General features: G+C 47.1%; 1 protein-coding gene across 1 annotated transcript; it reads right to left on the reverse strand.

Annotated features, from left to right (window-relative positions):
* Window positions 1-2,461: 2,461 nt before the first annotated feature.
* GPN2 (GPN-loop GTPase 2) lies at window positions 2,462-20,550 on the reverse strand. Its single transcript, XM_040424256.1, has 5 exons — window positions 20,083-20,550; window positions 12,091-12,247; window positions 11,773-11,933; window positions 9,903-10,030; window positions 2,462-3,128 (listed from the first exon to the last, which is right to left on the reverse strand). The coding sequence occupies exons 1-5, from the start codon at window positions 20,503-20,505 to the stop codon at window positions 3,056-3,058; spliced, it is 942 nt and encodes a 313-aa protein (XP_040280190.1). The 5' UTR covers window positions 20,506-20,550; the 3' UTR covers window positions 2,462-3,055.
* Window positions 20,551-21,776: the final 1,226 nt, after the last annotated feature.

Consider the following 21,776-nt stretch of genomic DNA (forward strand, 5'->3'; position numbering starts at 1 on the left):
CATTATACAGGGAGTGCAGAATTATTAGGAAAGTTGTATTTTTGAGGATTAATTTTAATATTGAACAACAACCATGTTCTCAATGAACCCAAAAAACTCATTAATATCAAAGCTGAATATTTTTGGAAGTAGTTTTTAGTTTGTTTTTAGTTTTAGCTATTTTAGGGGGATATCTGTGTGTGCAGGTGACTATTACTGTGCATAATTATTAGGCAACTTAACAAAAAACAAATATATACCCATTTCAATTATTTATTTTTACCAGTGAAACCAATATAACATCTCAACATTCACAAATATACATTTCTGACATTCAAAAACAAAACAAAAACTAATCAGTGACCAATATAGCCACCTTTCTTTGCAAGGACACTCAAAAGCCTGCCATCCATGGATTCTGTCAGTGTTTTGATCTGTTCACCATCAACATTGCGTGCAGCAGCAACCACAGCCTCCCAGACACTGTTCAGAGAGGTGTACTGTTTTCCCTCCTTGTAAATCTCACATTTGATGATGGACCACAGGTTCTCAATGGGGTTCAGATCAGGTGAACAAGGAGGCCATGTCATTAGATTTTCTTCTTTTATACCCTTTCTTGCCAGCCACGCTGGAGTACTTGGACGCGTGTGATGGAGCATTGTCCTGCATGAAAATCATGTTTTTCTTGAAGGATGCAGACTTCTTCCTGTACCACTGCTTGAAGAAGGTGTCTTCCAGAAACTGGCAGTAGGACTGGGAGTTGAGCTTGACTCCATCCTCAACCCGAAAAGGCCCCACAAGCTCATCTTTGATGATACCAGCCCAAACCAGTACTCCACCTCCACCTTGCTGGCGTCTGAGTCGGACTGGAGCTCTCTGCCCTTTACCAATCCAGCCACGGGCCCATCCATCTGGCCCATCAAGACTCACTCTCATTTCATCAGTCCATAAAACCTTAGAAAAATCAGTCTTGAGATATTTCTTGGCCCAGTCTTGACGTTTCAGCTTGTGTGTCTTGTTCAGTGGTGGTCGTCTTTCAGCCTTTCTTACCTTGGCCATGTCTCTGAGTATTGCACACCTTGTGCTTTTGGGCACTCCAGTGATGTTGCAGCTCTGAAATATGGCCAAACTGGTGGCAAGTGGCATCTTGGCAGCTGCACGCTTGACTTTTCTCAGTTCATGGGCAGTTATTTTGCACCTTGGTTTTTCCACACGCTTCTTGCGACCCTGTTGACTATTTTGAATGAAACGCTTGATTGTTCGATGATCACGCTTCAGAAGCTTTGCAATTTTAAGAGTGCTGCATCCCTCTGCAAGATATCTCACTATTTTTGACTTTTCTGGGCCTGTCAAGTCCTTCTTTTGACCCATTTTGCCAAAGGAAAGGAAGTTGCCTAATAATTATGCACACCTAATATAGGGTGTTGATGTCATTAGACCACACCCCTTCTCATTACAGAGATGCACATAACCTAATATGCTTAATTGGTAGTAGGCTTTCGAGCCTATACAGCTTGGAGTAAGACAACATGCATAAAGAGGATGATGTGGTCAAAATACTCATTTGCCTAAGAATTCTGCACTCCCTGTACAGGTAGGCTGATACTGCATGCATGCAGGGCTTCTCTCCCTCCGCTTAAAAAAAAAAAAAAAAATGGAAATGGCTTAAACACATGCAAAAGTGCATAAATGATGCACAGGATCTGTATATATAATTTTTTTTTTTAAAGGATCATCCCCCTCCCCTTCTGTTTTACTGACGGATCAGAAGGATGAAAAATGAAACGGTGATGTGTACTCTCCCTTAGTAATATTCAAGTACATTAGTCTATACTGAAGTTAATTTTTTTTTATTTTTATCAAAGTACATTAAAAGTGCTCCGGCCTAGCAGCTGTTTAAAGAGGAAGGGCCTGAATGCCGGAACCCCTTAAAAATTTACCTGCATGTCTCCTTTTCAGTTTTGGTGCAGTGTAATTACAGCAGTAAGTGAACCCCCGCCGATTTGATACTGATGACCTATCATGAGGGTAGGTTATCAATATCATACCACTGCTTAACCCCTTTAAGGTCCACATTTTGTGTAATGGAGCAAAAACACAGCACATTTTTTATTTTATTTTTTTAAGAAATCTCTTTATACAAAAAAAATAATAATTTACAACAAATATTGATCCTCAACACTTCAGAGAATTTTGTCACAGAGCATTCAAAACAGAATGTACAATATACAAGAATCTCCGACCCCCACCAAAAGATGCTGTGCGGTCACGGTTGCAATGCGGCCATGCTGTGGTTGCCGCAGTTGAATGTGCTGCAGCTGCCTGTAGATGTATTTCTGGAGTGTAATAATATTACAGGCTATAGCTACTAGAGAGGTTGTTGATCCAGGGAGTTATTCTGATTTCCTTCCCGACTCCAATCGGGCACTTTTTATTCCCCTAAAGTGGGGAAAATTGGCTTCTACCTCACAGTTTTTTTTTGGCCTTCCTCTGGATCAACTTGCAGGATAACAGGCTGAACTGGATGGACAGATGTCTTTATCGGCCTTATGTACTATGTTACTATGTTAATGAGACAGCATTGTTCAGTGGGTCAGTATTGTTAATGGCTCCTTCTATATCGCACGGCCATTAACAATACAGACCCATTGAACAGAGAGGTCTCATTTGAATTAGAGGCAGCTGTGGCCCATACAACCACAGAACGGCCGCATTGCAACTGCGACACAACCGCACCATTTGGTTGTACCCTTATTGCAGACACAGCCATCCAAAACCCTTATCTTACACATGGCTTGCTGGGATACTGAAATCTACAAGCTGCTGAGAAGGCAGTATTCACACGTGAAGGACATCACCTCGGCTTGTGCTGCAATATTTAACTACAGTTTTAGTAACACTACAGTACTGCGGCTGTGTGAGAACTGTGTCCAGTCAGGGCAGATGCTAAATGTACAGCTCTCATAGCGTCGCGAAGACAGCATAGCAAGCTCTCACACTTTCGTTCCATTGCCATTATATTTCTAGGGACGAATATAGAATATATAAACTTTGGTGAGATACCAGTCTTTGGTAATCACAAGGCTGAAGCTTCTTCTTCCACTGTTCTTTTTTCTTCTTCCACATACTTCTCCTGAAATGCCAGTGTTCTGCAGTGTGGGTTAAGGGTTAACAAAGAAAAATACTGATACTTTGGTGTCATGGACCAGAGTCAGTACAGTATAATCCCATAGAAGTGTATGGGCTCTGTATTATGGCTCCTTACAACTTGGGGCTTGTACAAATACCTACATAAATGCCAGCTATTCTGATCGACAAACAGGAGCAGTCAGTCTGGAACTACAGTAGTAAAAAGCTGGAAAAATTATAAACTTTTTTGCATCAAGAAACTGATGCAAGTAATATTCAGCCTTGTGTTATAACTGGTAGCGAAATGCCATGAAATTTTACATGACGTTTCAGTACATCCTGGACCTTACTCGTGGGAATCCTCTTCGGTCTGAGAAGTACCTATAAAATGTCACTTCAGCTGTGGCTGGACTTGTGATACCGGTGAAAGGTTCCTCAATGAAACATAATATTCTGTACAATTTCTTGCATTAAACTATTATTCCATAATTCTGTGTTATTTACATTGATTGCCGAGTGCCAAGGATTTGTTCTATACATAGGCAAAATATGTGAAGGCACTGAACAAGCAATATCAGAATTTTCAACCAGTGTTTCTTATCCCCAGTCCATAAGAAAGCCCACAAGTTATGATTTGATGACATCCCATAAAAGAGCATGATCTGCTGGAAATACTTAAAGGGGTTGTCTCATCATAGACAATGGGGGCATACTGCTAGGATATGCCCCCATTGTCTTATAGATGTGGGTCCCACACTTATATCAAGAACGGAGCCCTGCAAGGTGGTGGCTGGAGGACTCCGGTCCAACCACCACCAAACTGGTTCCCCATAGAAGTAATTAGGACGGAACGCACATGACCGGCTACCGCTCCCACTCACTTCTATGGGCCAAACGGAAATAGCTGAGCCAGTGCTCGACTATTTTCGCCTGCCCCATAGAAAATGCAGTGCGCCCTCCTTCACTTTCGGGGCTCCGTTCTCAATATAGGTGCGGTGCCCATTGGTGGGACACGCAACTATACAACAATGGGGGCATATCAAAAAGATTATAAAATAGAATTGTGAGTCTCAGCAAGTGACTATGTCAACTTGAATAGAAGAATGGGTTAGACAAGTCCATTTAGAACAGCAGGTCTACAGCCTTCATTACAATTTATTCACCAATTGTAGAACACAGGTTGGTAGAGTCAGTGACCACTTCTCCAGTAGTAGCCTTCTAAAGCTTACTGAAAATGCAATGCTCAAGAACACCTTAGGGCAACTGCACACAATTCAGATGAGTGTTTTTTCCATGCAGATTCTCGTATGCAAAAACCGCAGCATAACAGTACCAGAAAAGGTTAAGATTCCACAAATCCCATGTACACTTTGCTCTTTTCTTCCATGTGGAAATTGACCTGCCATACAGATTTTAAAATCCCCAGCAGGTCAATCGTTTGTGCAATTATTTTGCAAATTTTACCGTTTTTAATGCAAGGGCGAATTCTGCAGCAAAACCGCATCAAATCCATAACAAAATGGCAAGTAACACATGAAATGCACAAAAATTGGCAAGAAATCTGGGCAGATTTTCTGCTTGTAAACCTGCGCCCGTGCACAGGTAGCCATGGTCGATGGTTTCATCAAATAACTTGATTTTTGGACTTACCGTAAAATCTCTGTTTCTCTTCCGTTCATAGGGGGACACAGGTGGACACTACGTAGAAAAGTGTGAGCTTCTCCCTTCAGCTATACCCTTCCTACAGGGACTAAGCTAAAACAGTTTGTGCAAAAGCAGTAGGAGAAGCAAGAGAAAACAGGAAAACCAATCAATGAACAAACCCAGAACCACACAGGCCACAAAGAGGGCCGTAAAGAGAAAGAATGAGTGGGAGTTGTGTCCCCCAATGAACGGAAGAGAAACAGATTTTACTGTAAGTACAAAAATCTAGTTTTCTCATCTGTATCATTGGGGACACAGGCTTGACCATGGGATGTTACAGAGCAGTCCCAAAGGGGAGTCAAACGCAGAAACCATCCAGGCAATCAGAGAACCGCTGTCTGCAAAACTCTACGCCTCAGAGAAGCGTCAGAAGACGCAAAGGTGTGTACTCTGTAAAATTTGGAAAAGGTGTGCAAAGACGTCCACGTAGCTGCCTTGCATACCTGAAGGACCAAAGCCCCATGATGCACAGCCCAAGAGGCTCCTACTGCCCGAGCAGAATGAGCAGTAACCCAGAAGGGTGGAGCCCAGTCACTGATGCAGTACGCTTCCACAATGGCCACACAAATCCATCGGGAGATGGAAGCTTTAGACGCAGCCAGCCCTCATCTCTGCCTCTCTGGAATGACGAAAAGGGAATATGTCCGTCGGAAAGATGACATTTGAGACAGATAAATGCAAACAGGCCAAACTAAATCCAGAGTGTGGAGCGACTGCTCACGAGGATGAGATAGGGCAGGACAAAAGGAAAGGAGAATGATCTCTTCATTGAGATGGAATGCCAACACGACTTTCGGAAGGAAGGACTGGACACGGCGAAGGACTACTTTGTCCTGATGGAGGAATAGGAAGGGCTCCAACAGGAAAGAGCCGCTAGTTCCAACACCCTACGTATGGAAGTTATTGCCATCAAAAAGGCCACCTTGTAGGATAGTAAGGGAAGGGACACCTGCTGCAAAGGCTCAAAAGGTGAGAACGGGAGAGTGCTGATCACCAGATTAAGGTCCCAAGGATTCAACGGAGGACGGTAAGGGAGCGCAGCATGCGTAATCTCCTGCACAAAGGTCCGAACTGCAGAAAGCGAAGCAAAGTTCTGCTGAAAAAGAATGGAAAGGGACAAAACTTGCCCTTTGAGGGAACTGAGAGCCAGCCCCAAGTCCATGCCCAACTGCAGGAAAGACCAGAGTTGCGGCAACGAGAACTGAATGGGAGACCACTGGTGGCGTTCGCACTAATTAAAATAGGATTTCCAGGTCCGGTAATAGATCCGGGAGGACGGCGGCTTTCTAGCACGAATCATGGTCTGGACAACAGCATCCGAGAAACCCCGAGCCCTTAGTACGGTGGCTTCAACAGCCATGCTGTTAAATGTAGAGACCTTAAATTCGGGTGGAAGATCGGTCCGTGTGACAAGAGGTCCCCCCGAAGGGGAAGACGCCAGGGTTCGTTGGCAAGGAAGGAGACTAGGGATGCGTGCCATACTCTGCGTGGCCACGAAAATGACGGGCAGACCTTCGGACCTGATTTTCCGGAGAAGATGCGGAATGAGCGGAAGAAGAGGAAACACGTAAGGAAACGTGAACTGACTCTACGGGATCACTAAGGCGTCTGACGCCCGAGCCAGAGGATCCTTGGATCTCGTGATGAAGTTCACTACCTTGTGCTTGAAGCGGGAGGCCATGAGATCCACATCCGGCCGACCCCACCGCTCAGATTGCGAGAAAGACCTGTGGATGCAGATTCCATTCGCCGGGATCGAGTCTCTCCCGGCTGAGAAAGTCCGTGATCCAGTTGTCGACGCCGGGGGATGTGAACTGCTGATAGAGCTGGGTGGGACATGGCTCTCCGCCCAGGTGAGAAAACGCACCCAAATGGTCAGAATGTGCTGCTGAAGAGCCCTGGTATGGAACTGAGCATAGGGCACCGCTTCGAAGGAAGAGACCATGTGCCCCAGAGCCCTCATGCACTGACGAATGGGAAGAGGCTGGGGCCGCAACAAGGGGAGGTCTGACGAAGAGTGGAGTGTTTGTCCGGGGCAAGAATATCTTGGCCCGATCGGTGTCGACCAACATGCCCAGAAACGTCAGCTGCGGAGATGGGTGAAGACAGGACTTTGATAGGTTCAGAATCCACCCGAAGTGTTCCAGGTTGTCCAGGATGATGCGTAGGCTGTCTGCTGTTGCCTGGAATAACGGACCCTTGATCAGGATATCGTCCAAGTAAGGAATCGCCACTATCACCCTGGCATGAAGCAGAGCCATTACCGAGGGCAGAATCTTGGTAAAGACTCTAGGAGCTGTGGCAAGACCGAACGGGAGGGCCACAAACTGGTAATAAAAAGGTCCCACTGTGAAACAAAAGATATTTCTGATGCAGATGGGAGCATGGAGGTAGGTGTCCTTGATGTCCATCGAGGACAGGTACTCGCCCGGGTCCATGGATGCAATGACCAGTCTCAGGGACTCCATCCGGAGGCGGAGCCGAAGAAAGCGGTTGAGGGTTTTGAGGTCTAGGAACCACAAAGAGATTGGAGTAGAATCCGCGAAAGCTGTCTTAAGCTGGAACCGGAACAATCACTGCCTGCCGCAGAAGGTTGAGAATTGCCTGAAAAAAGGAATGGGCACCGGAGGGAGAGATCGGGGGAGAAGAGCGAAAAATCCAGGGCGGAGGTGGGGACCGGAATTCCAGTTAGTAACCCTTCGAGATGACTTCTCGCACCCAGGCATCCGAGACATGAGCCAGCCAGCCAGACATGCCGGAACAGATGAATACAACCTCCCACTCGTCTGGGGGGCGCCGGAGACCACACGTCATGCAGAGGAGGACTTGGAGCCCTGCTGGCGAGGCTTGAAAGATGGCTTGCGCATCTGATCTGGGGCAGACTTGTCGGCTGGCTGCTTGCGGCTGGAAGAACTTCGAAAGGGCCGAAAAAGAGGTCTGCACTTTTTTGACCTGCTGAAGCGTGCTCTGTTCTGCGGCAAATGGGTGCTTTTACTCCCCGTAGCATCAGAGATAATCTCATCCAGACGCTTGCCGAAAAGTCTGCTACCGGTAAAGGGGAGGGACGTTAAGGCCCGTTTTGAAGCATTATCCGCCGCCCAGCAAGATAGCCAAAGGGTGCGGCGAATAGCCACCAAAAGGGCTGAAGAGCGGGCCATAAGCCTGGCCATGTCCAGAGAGGCCTCGCAAATGTAAGAACTGGCATGGGAAAGCTGCAATGCAATATCCAAAAGTTCCTCCGAGGGGTCTCAGACGTAGCTCGTTTGCCCACTCGGTCACAGCCTTGCTAACCCATGTGGAGGCAAAAACTGAGCGCAGCACAGTGCCAACTGCCTCAAAGGAAGATTTGGCAAAAGATTAAAAAATTTTATCCCTGGGGTCTGAAAAGGAAGCCCCATCCGCCATAGTCAAGGTAGTATGCTTAGCCAGGCGGGATATCGGAGGATCAACAATAGGAGAGGACGACCACTTTTTCGTTAAATCCTCTGGAAAGAGATATAAGACGTCTAAGCGTTTCGATTAAGAAAAACGCCTGTCTGGAAAGTTCCACTCCTTGGAAAGGGAGGAATCAAACTCTGGGTGGTTGTGGAAAAATTTTGGCAAGCGACGGGATCGCCTGAAGGAAAAACGAGCCAGCAAATGAGGGCGTAGGGTCCTCAATCTGTAAGGTTTCAATAACCGCTGCAATGAGATTGTCTACCATAGCGGACAGTTGGGAACACTGTTCCTCAGGCGAGACAGTCAGCATCTGACAACCTTTCCTCAGAACACTCCTCTTCTACTGAGGACACGTTGGAGCGAGACTCCCTGAGAGGTGGCAGAGACTGAGGAAACGGAGGAAGCAGGCGCCCTTCGAGGAGAAGGTGGTCTGGCCTGTTTTGCATGACGGCCGCGATGGGGATTAGCAGAGGGGTCCCCAGAGTCTGACTGGTCAGAGGGTGGCCAAACGACCCAGTATTTCCACAATAGCCTTGTTGGAATGAGAAACATCCTGCACCATCTTAGCCAGGGAGTGCACCCACTCCGGTTGTACCATGGTCTGTGCAGGAGGGGTGACTGGGTCAGGGTCAGAGCCACTTGGCGGTGGAGGAGAGCACGAGGAACAGAGGGGGTCCAACTGACAGGCAAAATGTTGCACTGAAGTGACCACCTGCTTTGGGGTCTGGGCTCAGACATAGTAAGCACCCTGTAGTGACAGGTAAGAAGATGAGGGGAGTAGTTAGACCCTGTAGGAAGGGGAGACCGAGCTTACCCAGCCTGTGTCCCTTACTGCAGCTTGTCCGGAGATGCCTTGTGCCAGAATCCCGCAGAGGATCTCCTGAAGCAGAAGGTGGGCGGAGCGCTGAAAAAAGCGCCAAGAATTCGCGCCAGGATGCCAGATGAAAGGGGGGGGGGGGGGGGGGAGAGCAGGGAAAACTTCATGCCCCACCGCCACTAATGGAGTTGGTTCCCGGCGCTAATGAGGGGAAGGGCTGGACCAAGCCACATGACTCCCGTAAAAGGTATCCTCCCCCCTTCTAGGATAGCGGTGCTGCCGCTAGAAGCCCCAGCCGAACAGGTATGCCGGCCGGGTGTGAAGCACTCGCGGGGAGCCGGAATGGAAGTAGGCCGCAGAGAAGCCGGGGCCTCAATTACAAGCGGCCCTGGCAGAGGACAGGACCGGAACGCCGCAATAAGGGAGAGAAGGGCCCCATGTCTCCCATCTCCTGGGTGGGAATGCAGGCAGTTAGGACTGCCTGTAACCCCGCTAGAAGAAAAAGAAGAGAAAAAATCCAAAAGTGAAAAACAAATAAGCAGACATGCAAAGCAGGGAGGTCTGCCTCCTACAGACACTAAGCTAAAACGGTTTTAGCTTAGTCCCTGTAGAAAGGGTATAGCTGAAGGGAGTAGCTCACACTTTTGTGCTTGGTGCCCCCCCTAGTGGCAGCAGCTATACCCATGGTCAAGCCTGTGTCCCCCAATGATACGGATGAGAAAAACTATATATGCTTCAGGCCAGAAAAACTATGGCAGAACACAGGCTTTTGAGTCTTCCCTTTCCTGTGATAATAATTGAAATATTATACCTTTTCGTTGCGAGAAAAGGATACGAGGTGAAATGGAAATCTGCTCCCACTGCAACAGACATAAGATTTCCAAGTGATCTAGTGTCCTCCCCAAAGCAGAAGCCACTGGCTTTGTCCACGGCTGCCAAGACTCTCTTCAGACTTTCTCCATCCTAAGCAAACACAAAGCAAGTAGTTAGATTCTGGAGTAAACTGCAGTTTGGTATATCAGAGTTTAGAGAAATTAACTGCACCTAGTTTGAGCTGATGGCATGGGGGGGGAAGGGAAGGGGGTGATGGCAGTTGGCACAAAGGACTAATGGCACTGGGGGGAGCTGATGGCACAGAGGAGTGATGGCACGGGGGGTCTGATAACATTTTTATAAAGGAAAACGTTTTTATTAGTTTTTTATTATTAGAGTACTCGATTAATCGTTAGATTAATAGATAGATTACTAAAATAATTGATAGCTGCAGTCCTAATTCGTATATCTGTGAAGGTTCTCACTTATCCAGGTCATACATAGTATATCTGTAAAGAATAAATCAAGGCAACTGGACTTACTGTAGATTTCTTGAAAACGTTTCACTCGTTCTTCCAACGAGCTTTCTCAATTCTGAGTGACTGTACAAAAATTCTTTGGGAATAAATATGTAACTGAATCTACATCTGGTAATTATACCCAGCATGGGGTCAGAGGTCATTATCACCTACTGACTCCAATTAGGATAATGGAATCAACACCTTTGACCCCATGCTGGGTATAATGACCTCTGACCCCATGCTGGGTATAATTACCAGATGTTGATTCAGTTACATATTTATTCCCAGAGAATTCTTGTACAGTCACTCAGAATTGAGAAAGCTCGTTGGAAGAACGAGTGAAACGTTTTACAAGAAATCTACAGTAAGTCCAGTTGCCTTGATTTATTCTTTACAGATATACCTAATTCGTATATCACCGTGAACGTATAAATCAGTACTCTTGACCTCTCACCTAAATATGTTGCCCAATGTAAGAGCCGTGACAAAAGAAAAAAAATGTTTCCCTTTTTCCCCATCAAATCCAAAAATGTCAGATGTTGAAAAACGTGTCAAGGGGCTTAACAAATATGGGGTTCAGCGTAATATTGATGATCCCCAATGTCAAGTTTGGAACAGGAGATACTGTTCCCCAAAAAAAAAAAAAAAAAAGGCAGCAAACCACAGATGCTACATGGCCACAAGCTATGTTCACATGGGCTGTCTTATCACACAGAAAGATCCACAGCATAATCTATATGTATGTGAGGAATTGCCACAGATTTCACCCTATGCATTGCAAGTGGTGAAATAAACGGTGGAAATTGCCATGCTGCAGATTTAACATCCAAACCACAGGTTAATTTGTGCTGCAGATTATTTCAGCAATGTGCAAATGACAATTGCTCATCCACTTTCCTGATACTGTAATGCTCTCTGGATTTACTGCATCCCATGTGGATGTACCTTAAAAGTTATCACAAAATGCTGCTCACATGTTTGTACACTAAAGTACCTTTTGTATATTAAAGTGGTTTGCCAGGACTTAGATACTGACGAAATCTCCTCAGGCTAGGTGGTCATCAATATCAGATCGGGAGGGACCTACACCAGGCATCCCCGCCTTTCAGCTGTTTCAGGTAGCCATCGCTGCTGGAAACTACACAGTAGTTCCATCCACTGATGTAGTGGCCATGCCAGGGTACTGCAGCTCAGCTCCTATTCAAGTGAAAGGGGGCTGAGCTGTGGTGCCCTGGAAACTACACAGTGGACAGAGCCTTCTGTCCACTAAAGTGTCCAAAGCCAATGGCGACCAGAAACACCAGATGGTTGGTGGTGCTAGATGTAGGATGTTTGTACTTCAATGCAGTGATTTACTACACAAATACCTACCTTGACACTAAGTGGCATGAATGACACCAGCCCATAATCCTGAATAACTTCTGCCAGTTTCTCATGAAGACTTCGGTGGCGCCGAAAAAACGGATCAGAAGTCAAATGTTCCACCAAATAAGAAAGGTCCATAACCTCAGTGTAGTAGTCAATGTTAAAAGCTGTGATAGAAAAGGACAACTAAAGTTTAATACTAACCAGATCAGAAGTGTCCACCATACTGTTCAGCATGATGGTCACAATAACAGGGGGTGCTCAACAGGCACTAAGTAATACAGGCTCAATCAATAATACTGTAATAAGAAGCTCCATCCTCACCCAGTCTCCCATACTGCTCTATTAGGTCCACCTTGGAGAGGAGGTTGATGTGAGGCAGCTCTATGTGAAGCATGGTGCTCAGTGATGTACACAGGACAGAGATGAACTTGGCAGGGTCTGTGCAATAATGGGAATCCACAAGGTGCACGGCACATAGCTAAAAAGATGGAAAGATAAAGATCTCATAATCCAGCCCATGGGCACTTATGAAAAGAGGTGGTGCCGACAATAACCTAGCTGCCATGAAAGGTTGGATTTCCACATTCAGGTTTTTGATAACAGTTAGGCCTGTTTCACACTGACGTTACTCGTTCCGGCAGGGACACTGCATGGCGGATTCGTAACTACCGTCCGTGTACAGCTGTGTGCTGCCTGAAGTGCACCCGGCCCCATTCACTATAATGCATGCAGTGTTTTTTGTCCGGCCGCCTCTCAGCATATTTGCTGTGCTGCGGCAGGATCTCCGCAGGTCCCCATTATAGTTAACAGAGCTAGGTGGACAACAAGGCAGCACACGGTAGTTACGGATCCACCAGGCTGTTCCCCTGCCGGAATGAGTAACACCAGAGTGAAACAGGCCTTAGAATTCAAAAGCCGTTAAAGGGGTTGTTTCATCATAGACAATGGGGGCATATCACTAGGACAGGGATCAGCAGCCTTCGGCTGAAACTACAACTTCCAGCATGCACACTTACTCAGCTATTCTTGTAACTCCCCTAGAAGTGAAAGGAGGAATCTGGTAGTTGTAGTTTCAGAACAGCTGGAGTGCTGGAGGTTGCTGATCACTGCACTAGAATATGCCCCCATTGTCTTAGAGGTGTTGGTCCCACAGCTGGGACCCGCACCTATATAGAGAACAGAGCCCAGAAATTGAAGGAGGGTGCACTGCGCATGTGCAGCCGCCCTCTATTCATTTCCTATGGGGCCGGTGAAAATAGCCATCTGTCGAGCCCATAGTAGTGAATGGGAGCGGTGGACAGTCATGCACAGTGCGCTCCCATTCACTTCAATGGGGAGCTGGCTTGGTGGTGGCCTGTAGAGTTGTTGCGATACCAAATTTTTGATTCGATATCATAAAAAAGTATTGCGATACTCGATACCACGCGGAAAAAATTAACCAAAAAAGCCACATGCATTCCGCATTTAAAAAAATGGTGAATGACTTCATTTTTATTTTTATTTTTTTTCTGTTCCGGCGTTCACCGCATAGATTTTTTTAAATATTTTAATAGTTTGGACTTTTCTGACGTGGCGATATGTTTATTTATTTATGGTTTATATATTTTATATGTGAAATTGGGAAAGGGGGTGATTTATACTTATATATATATATTTTTTTTTTACACTTTTTTTTATAACTATTTCCCCCCTTAAGGGCTAGAACCTGGATCTTTTAATCCCTTGTCCTATTCACCCTGATAGAGCTCTATTAGGGTGAATAGGACTTCACACTCTCCCTGCTGCCTTGCGCATAGTGCACACACAGCAGGGAGCCGACTATGGCAGCCAGGGTTTCAGTAGTGTCCTGGCTGCCATGGTAACTGATCGGAGCTCCAGGATTACACTGCTGGGGCTCCGATCAGAAGCTGCCACTGCCACCAATGAAGAGGAGGGGACCTTGTGGCCACTGCCACCAATGATTTTAATACTGGGGGGTTAAGAGGGGCGGGCACACTGTGCCACCAATGATTTTAGTGGGGTGGGGAGTTGAGGAGGGGAGGCGCCACCAATGATAATTAACCCTTAATACATGCCGCACCTGAGGGGTTAACTGCCGCTGATCGCAGCTCCCTGTCAGAGGCAGGGTGACGGCTATGCGATTCTGCTGCCGGCACCTGCCTCCTGTATTATGTGTTAAAGACTACCTTATATGTGTCACGGCTGAGGATGGGGGAAATCCTCAGCCGTGCGATGAGGGAAGATGTCCAGTCGCTACTCGCCAGGAACACCGAATCAGGGCGCAGGTCACCTCCTGTTGCGTCCCTAACGCTGACCCTGTCTCCTACCTGCATGGGCCGACCTTGATGGTAGGAGGACCCATGCGCAGGAACCTCGGATCCCTGACTTAGCCCAGGGACTGGTCGGAGGGTAAGGAGCAGGGTAAGACAACCCACTCCTCCCAGGCACGGAGGAGCAGGAGTCTCACTGGCCAAGCAGCATGAAGAAGGGGGTACATAAACAGGACTATGGATAAGACAGGTGAACCAAACAGTTCCACACAAACCTGTCTTAGCCTTGCTGACTGGAACCTGTGCTAAGGAAAAGGCTGTCCACACAGACAAAGGTAAACAGCACACACATGAAGACACACAGGGACCAGGACATCCATAGCTGCACAAAAACCAAAGACACAAGACATCAACAACACATCACGGTATAAGAACTTATGACTGGAAGGGTGGCCCTTACAAGAAGATGGAAATCACAGGAGGCTGCTACAGCAAAGCATGACTGAAGCAACCTACTGAGCCATGCCAAAGTGAGAGGCTTTATAGGCCTAAGAGGCCACACCCAACGGTCAGACACACCCAGTGACATCACACACACTGGGAAGGGAGTTAACCCTTCTAGCACCACAGGAAAGGGAAAACACCAACTTAAAGGAACAGTGTCCAACACAACAAACACACTGTGGTTGTTGCCGCAGGCAACGACATGGGTGGCAACCGTGTCCTGGGAGTCAGCCCAAGGCCGGGACACTGCCACCACATGTACACAACGACAAACGTTGCCACGGGCAACCACAATGCAGGAAAGGTGTCTGTGCACACCACACAATACACAGAGTGCACACAGACTAACAACAGTGCATACATACACACAAACTCCAAAGGGACCGCACACATACCTGTTGTCCGCGGCAACCGCACTTGAGGCATACAACATCAAGCCTCAAGCTGCGGTTGAAACAACAACCCAAACCGCGGGCAACTGTATGCGGCTCCCAAGGAGTCACGGCCAAAACCGTGGCCGTGACAATATGGGTCCGGACTTAGTTAAGTAGCAGGCTACACAGAGCGGCGCCCAGAGATGTCCCAGCACTTACTATTATTCCTGGGTGTCGCTCCGTTCGCCCGCTGTGCACCATTACTGTCTCCTCTCCTGCTCCATATGCTAATTACTATCGGAGCAATGGGGAGGAGAAATCAGCTTCTCTAGTGGGCGTTCGCTACAGCCAGGGAGAAGGAACGCCCACTAGAGAAGCTGATGTCTCCTCCCCAATGCTCCGATAGTAATGGGGCACAGCGGGCGAACGGAGTGGCGCCCAGGAATAATAGTAAGTGCTGGGACATCTCTGGGCGCCGCTCTGTGTAGCCTGCTTAAAGTCTGGACCCAGGAAAAGTACTATCATTAGTGGTGGCAGCAGCACAGGGGAGAGAGAGAGACTGCTTCCTTCTCCCCTGTGCTGCTGAGAGAACATGAGTGCGCCGACAGCAGCGCGCACATGTTCTGTGATACTAGACTGCGCAGCAGTGCAGCCCAGTATCGAAAAAAATGGAAATCCCAGTATCGTATTAAAGGGATTCTGTCACCAGGTTTCACCCCTGTCAGCTAAACATATGCTGATGTTCAGGGCCTCATCAGGATTCCTAATGTGGACTTCTAAATGTGATCCGTAGCCTTATTTTGCTAAAAAAACAGGTTTTACTAACCTGTCACTCAAAGAAATAAGGTGCCCAAGGGGATGTCAAGGGATGCAAGGTGCCCGCCGCCGTTCGTGCCCAGCGCCGCCTTTACAGACTTCTGCACTGCCTCCTAATCCTCTGTGCCACCTCTCGCTCTCCCTCCATCCCCCCTCTGTAAGATCTTGCGCGTGCGCACAGGGCTCTGCCTGATGCGCCCGTGCAGACTTCTCCATTTGGCTTCTTGAAGCGAAGTGCGCATGCGCCAGCACTTCGCTTAACCCAGGTATGACCTGCACTCTGGCGCCAGCCTCTCAGAGCCCTGTGCGCACGCGCGATATCTTACAGCAGGAGGAGGGAGAGCGAGAGGCGGCACAGAGGATTAGGAGGCGGTGCAGAAGTCTGGAAAGGCGGCGGTGGGTGCGGCGGGCACCTTGCATCCCTTGACATCCCCTTGGGCACCTTATTTCTTTGAGTGACAGATTAGTAAAACCTGTTTTTTAGCAAAATAAGGCTACGGATCACATTTAGAAGCCCACATTAGGAATCCTGATGAGGCCCTGAACATCAGCATATGTTTAGCTGACAGGGGTAAAACCTTGGGACAGAATCCCTTTAATACCGGGACAAAAGTATCGATTGGGTATCGAAATTTCAATACCCGCAACAACCCTAGTGGCCGGACCGGGGTCCTCCAGCCACCACCTTGCGTGGCTCCGTTTCCGATATAGGTATGGGTCCCAGCAGTGGGACCCGCACCTATAAGACAATGGGGGCATATCCTAGCGATATGCCCCCATTGTCTATGATGAGATTTAAGGCCTATATAAATGAGATTTGTCCTAGGTCCCTTTCATGCATCCATTTGCTTTCTAGCGGTAAAAGTGCCAATTAATACGCAAGCGTTTTTTTTTTGCACTTTGTGTTTTTTATGGAATTTTTAGTACCCTTTTTCCTTAATGTATGCACCCGCGCGGAAAACTCACCCGTGTGAAAGAGGCCTTAGGCGTGTGCGGATAAGGTCCGGATGCGTTGCGGCAAACCCGCGCGAGTAGGTACCCAATTGCAGTCAGTTTTGACTGAGATTGCGTTCCGTTGTTCAGTTTTTATCGCGCGGGTGCAATGCGTTTTGCACGCGCGTGATAAAAAACTGAATGTGGTATCCAGACCCGAACTTCTTCACAGAAGTTCAGGTTTGGGTTCAAGGTTGTGTAGATTGTATTATTTCCCCTTATAACATGGTTATAAGGGAAAATAATAGCATTCTGAATACAGAATGCCAAGTACAATAGGGCTGGAGGGGTTAAAAAAATAAAATAATTTAACTCACCTTAAAGAGGACCTTTCACCCATTATGACAATGTGAACTAAGTATACAGACATGGAGAGCGGTGCCCAGGGATCTCCCTGCACTTACTATTATCACTGGGCGCCGCTCCGTTCTCCCGCTATGTCCTCCGGTATCTTCGTTCACAAAGTTATGGTAGGTGGAGTCTGCCCTTGTTCTGCTTTAGCGCTGGCCAATCGCATTGCAGAGCTCACAGCCTGGGAGAAAAGAACCTCCCAGGCTGTGAGCTCTGCGCTGCGATTGGCCAGCGCTACAGCAGAACAAGGGCTGACTCCGCCTACCATAACTTAGAGACTGAGATCTCCGCCTACCATAACTTAGTGACTGAAGATACCGGAGGGCATAGCGGGAGAACGGAGCGGCGCCCAGGGATAATAGTAAGTGCAGTGAGATCCCCAGGCGCCACTCTCCATGTCTGTATACTTAGTTCACATTGTCATAATGGGTGAAAGGTCCTCTTTAATCCACTTGTTCGCGCAGCCGGCATCTCTTCTGTCTTCTTCTTTGAGGAATAGGACCTTTGATGACTTCACTGCGCTCATCACATGGTCCATCACATGATCTTTTACCATGGTGATGGATCATGTGACGGACCATGTGATGAGCGCAGTGACGTCATCAAAGGTCCTATCCCTCAAAGAAGAAGACAGAAGAGATGCTGGCTGCGCGAACAAGTGGATTAAGGCAAGGTAAATTATTTTTAATTTTTTTTATAACCTCTCCAGCCCTATTGTACTATGCATTCTGTATTCAGAATGCTAATATTTTCCCTTATAACGATGTTATAAAAGGGAAAATAATAAAGATCGGGTCCCCATCCTGATCATCTCCTAGCAACCGTGCGTGAAAATCGCACCGCATCCGCACTTGCTTGCGATTTTCACGCAGCCCCATTCACTTCTATGGGGCCTACGTTGCGTGAAAAACGCACAATATAGAACATGCTGCGATTTTCACGTAACGCAAAAGTGATGCGTAAAAATCACTGCTCATGTGCACAGCCCCATAGAAATGAATGGGTCCAGATTCAGTGCGTTCACCTCACGCATTGCACCCCCGCGGAATACTCGCCCGTGTGAAAGAGGCCTAAGTGTTCATGTACATGATTGTGTGTGTGTGTGGCCTGTACTGCAGACTGCAAATAGTGGTCCGCAATGCGCTGTCACCATCCGTGTGCACACAGTTTGTGGATTGCGGACCCATTGACTTGAACGGGTCCGTGATCCGCACTGCAAAAAAATAGGACATTCTATTTTTTTTTCCTGTGCGTAAGCATGGAAACAAATCTCTGCTCCGTATCTTGAGGATTGTGGACGAATTCAAGTCAACGGGTCCACATCCATGATACGGAGTGCACACGGCCGGTGCCCGTATACTACAGAACCACTGTTTGTGGTGCGCAGTACGGGTACAGGGCACACACACATGTGCATGAGCCCTAAGGCAACATGCACACAAATTATTCTCTGGCATTTTTGTGACCACTATAAAAAAAAGCCATAGAAACAGCTTGTGTTTATGGCATTTTTTTTCCAAAACAAACACATGGATGACACTTTTCCCTATGAAAAAAATATTAAAATAAGCCAGACACAAAAATGCTACCAAACTGACAAAAATAAAAAGTCCTACACTTCTCATTAAAAAGCCACAAAAACGCAAGAGTTTTTAAAAACTCCAATAAAAACCTGTGTGAATCTACCCTCGGGACCCACAAACTTAATCTCGCATTTTTTTTATCACTGAAAAATGGCACACACCGCTTGCATTATTTTTCCATATCACATGTCATTTTTATGCAGATTTCTCACTGGCGTCTTTTGCAAGGCTACTTTCACACTGGCGTTTTGGTTTCCGTTTGCGAGATCCCTTCAGGGCTCTCACAAGCGGTCCGAAGCGGATCAGTTTTGCCCCTAATGCATTCTCAATGGATAAGGATCCGCTCAGAATTCATCAGTTTGCCTCTGAACAGTCACTATTCCGCTCTGGAGGCGGACACCAAACGGATCCGTCCGGGCACACAATGTAAGTCCGTTTTCTATGACACAATAGAAAACGGATCCATCCCCCACTGACTTTAAATGGTGTTCAAGACGGATCCGTTTTGGCTATGTTAAAGATAATACAAACAGATCCGTTCTCAACGGATGCATGCGGTTGTATTATCTGAACGGATGCGTTTGTGCAGATCCATGACGGATCCGCACCAAACGAGAGTGTGAAAGTAGCCTAAGGCTACTTTCACACTAGCGTTTACTTTTTCCGGTATTGAGATCCGTCATAGGGTCTCAATAGCGGAAAAAAAACGCTTCAGTTTTGTCCCCATTCATTGTCAATGAGGACAAAACGTAACTGAACAGAACGGAGAGCTCCAAAATTAAATCTGTTCCGTTTAGTTTCGTTCCCAGACCGGAGAGCAAACTGCAACATGCTGCGGTTTTCTTTCCGTCAGGAGATGCAGAGCAAGACGGATCCGTCATGACCGCGAATGCAAGTCAATGAGGACGGATCCGTTTCTCTGACAATAGAAAACGGAGCCGTCCCCCATTGACTTTTAATACAACCGAATCCGTTCATAACGGATGCAGATGGTTGAATGATCAGTAACGGAAGCATTTTTGCTGAGCCCTGCCTGGTCCAGTAAAGACGCTAGTGTGAAAGTAGCCTAAAACAGACTTTCATCTTGATTTTTTTTTTAGCATGTAATTTCTTATAGAGAGAAGGAAAAATACCAGAAAACAAAAATTACAAAAGCTTGAACATTCTGTGTCTTGAAAAATAAAAAATGCCAGAGAAAACACCAAGGCAAAAACAAAACAAAAAAAAACACATGCAAAAACAAAACAAAAAAAACACGTGTCTTGCAGTTTATATTTTCCACAGACTTTAACTGTAAAAAAAAAAAAGCCATAAAATGCCTGTGTGTATTCCGCCTAAAGCAAACCTCAGCCCATGATTTAGTGACAGAAAACCCATTTTTTGCATCTTGTAATCCTGAGCAGGGGTCCCTAATGAGCTCACCCTCAGCCCCCAGCTCTGCAGCTGCCGCAGGATGTGGGGCAGAGCGGGGTGGTGGGTGTAGAGCTCCACCTGTCCTGGGCAGTCAATCAGCAGGTAGGTCCCGCGGAGACTCAGCAGCCGGTCCCGCAGCCAGTCCAGGTTCCCTTGTAAGTACTCCATACAGTAGAGCAGGGCGCCATTAGGACCCAAGTGCAGCTCGGACATCACCTCTGTCAGAGCCAGCAGGTCCTGCAGGGTGACCGCTGCCCCGGGCTCGTCTTCCCCGGCAGGGTCCAGATTAATGATAGCGGCCCGGCGGCCCATGCTGGTGAGGAGAGCATGCATAGCGCGAACATAGGTGGTCTTTCCGGAGCCGGGGGGCCCAATCACCGCCTGCCCAAAGCCGAGAAGCGGCTGCTTGTTTCCACCGCTCGCAACCTCCATGTTGTCGGCTTGTGGAGACTACTTCCTGCCAGGCGGCCATTGATGACGTCACGCGGGGCAGCGACTAATGACGCCGGGCTTGGATGTCCTGGCAGCGGGAAAATGAAAAGCTGCTTATTGTAGATACATGTGCTGCATAGAGGTTGTGGCCCATACTAAGAGAGTGACCAATGGCTATACTGGTTACAGATGGAACGAACACATCTCCAGGTGTATAGAGAATTCCCGTGCTCTCTGGATAATGTATAGTGGAATGAACACATACTCCGCATATACAGGTGTATAGAGAATTCCCGGTGCTCTCTGGATAGTGTGTAGTGGAAAGAACACATACTCCGCATATACAGGTGTATAGAGAATTCCCGGTGCTCTCTGGATAGTGTGTAGTTTATAGTGGAATGAACACATACTCCGCATATACAGGTGTATAGAGAATTCCCAGTGCTCTCTGGATAGTGTGTAGTGTATAGTGGAATGAACACATACTCGGCATATACAGGTGTATAGAGAATTCCCTGTTCTCTCTGGATAGTGTGTAGTGTATAGTGGAAAGAACACATACTCCGCATATACAGGTGTATAGAGAATTCCCGGTGCTCTCTGGATAGGGTGTAGTGTATAGTGGAAAGAACACATACTCCGCATATACAGGGGTATAGAGAATTCCCGGTGCTCTCTGGATAGTGTGTAGTGTATAGTGGAAAGAACACATACTCCGCATATACAGGTGTATAGAGAATTCCCGGTGCTCTCTGGATAGTGTGTAGTGTATAGTCGAATGAACACATACTCCGCATATACAGGTGTATAGAGAATTCCCGGTCCTCTCTGGATATGGTGTAGTGTATAGTGGAATGAACACATACTCCGCATATACAGGTGTATAGAGAATTCCCGGTGCTCTCTGGATAGTGTGTAGTGTATAGTGGAATGAACACATACTCCACATATACAGGTGTATAGTGAATTCCCGGTGCTCTCTGGATAGTGTGTAGTGTATAGTGGAATGAACACATACTCCGCATATACAGGTGTTTAGAGAATTCCCGGTGCTCCCTGGATAGTGTGTAGTGTATAATAGAATGAACACATACTCGGCATATACAGGTGTATAGAGAATTCCCGGTGCTCTCTGGATAGTGTGTAGTGTATAATAGAATGAACACATACTCGGCATATACAGGTGTATAGAGAATTCCCGGTGCTCTCTGGATAGTGTGTAGTGGAATGAACACATACTCCGCATATACAGGTGTATAGAGAATTCCTAG

Source organism: Bufo bufo, chromosome 3 (assembly GCF_905171765.1).
Source record: "Bufo bufo chromosome 3, aBufBuf1.1, whole genome shotgun sequence".
Taxonomy (NCBI): domain Eukaryota; kingdom Metazoa; phylum Chordata; class Amphibia; order Anura; family Bufonidae; genus Bufo; species Bufo bufo.

Coding starts and splice junctions, on each gene's coding strand:
- GPN2 (XM_040424256.1), bottom strand. CDS start 20,505: ATGGAGGTTGCGAGCGGTGGAAACAAGCAGCCGCTTCTCGGCTTTGGG. Junction 11,934..12,090: donor AGAGCAGTATGGGAGACTGG/GTGAGGATGGAG, acceptor TTTCTATCACAG/CTTTTAACATTGACTACTAC. Junction 10,031..11,772: donor TCATGCCACTTAGTGTCAAG/GTAGGTATTTGT, acceptor GTGTTTGCTTAG/GATGGAGAAAGTCTGAAGAG.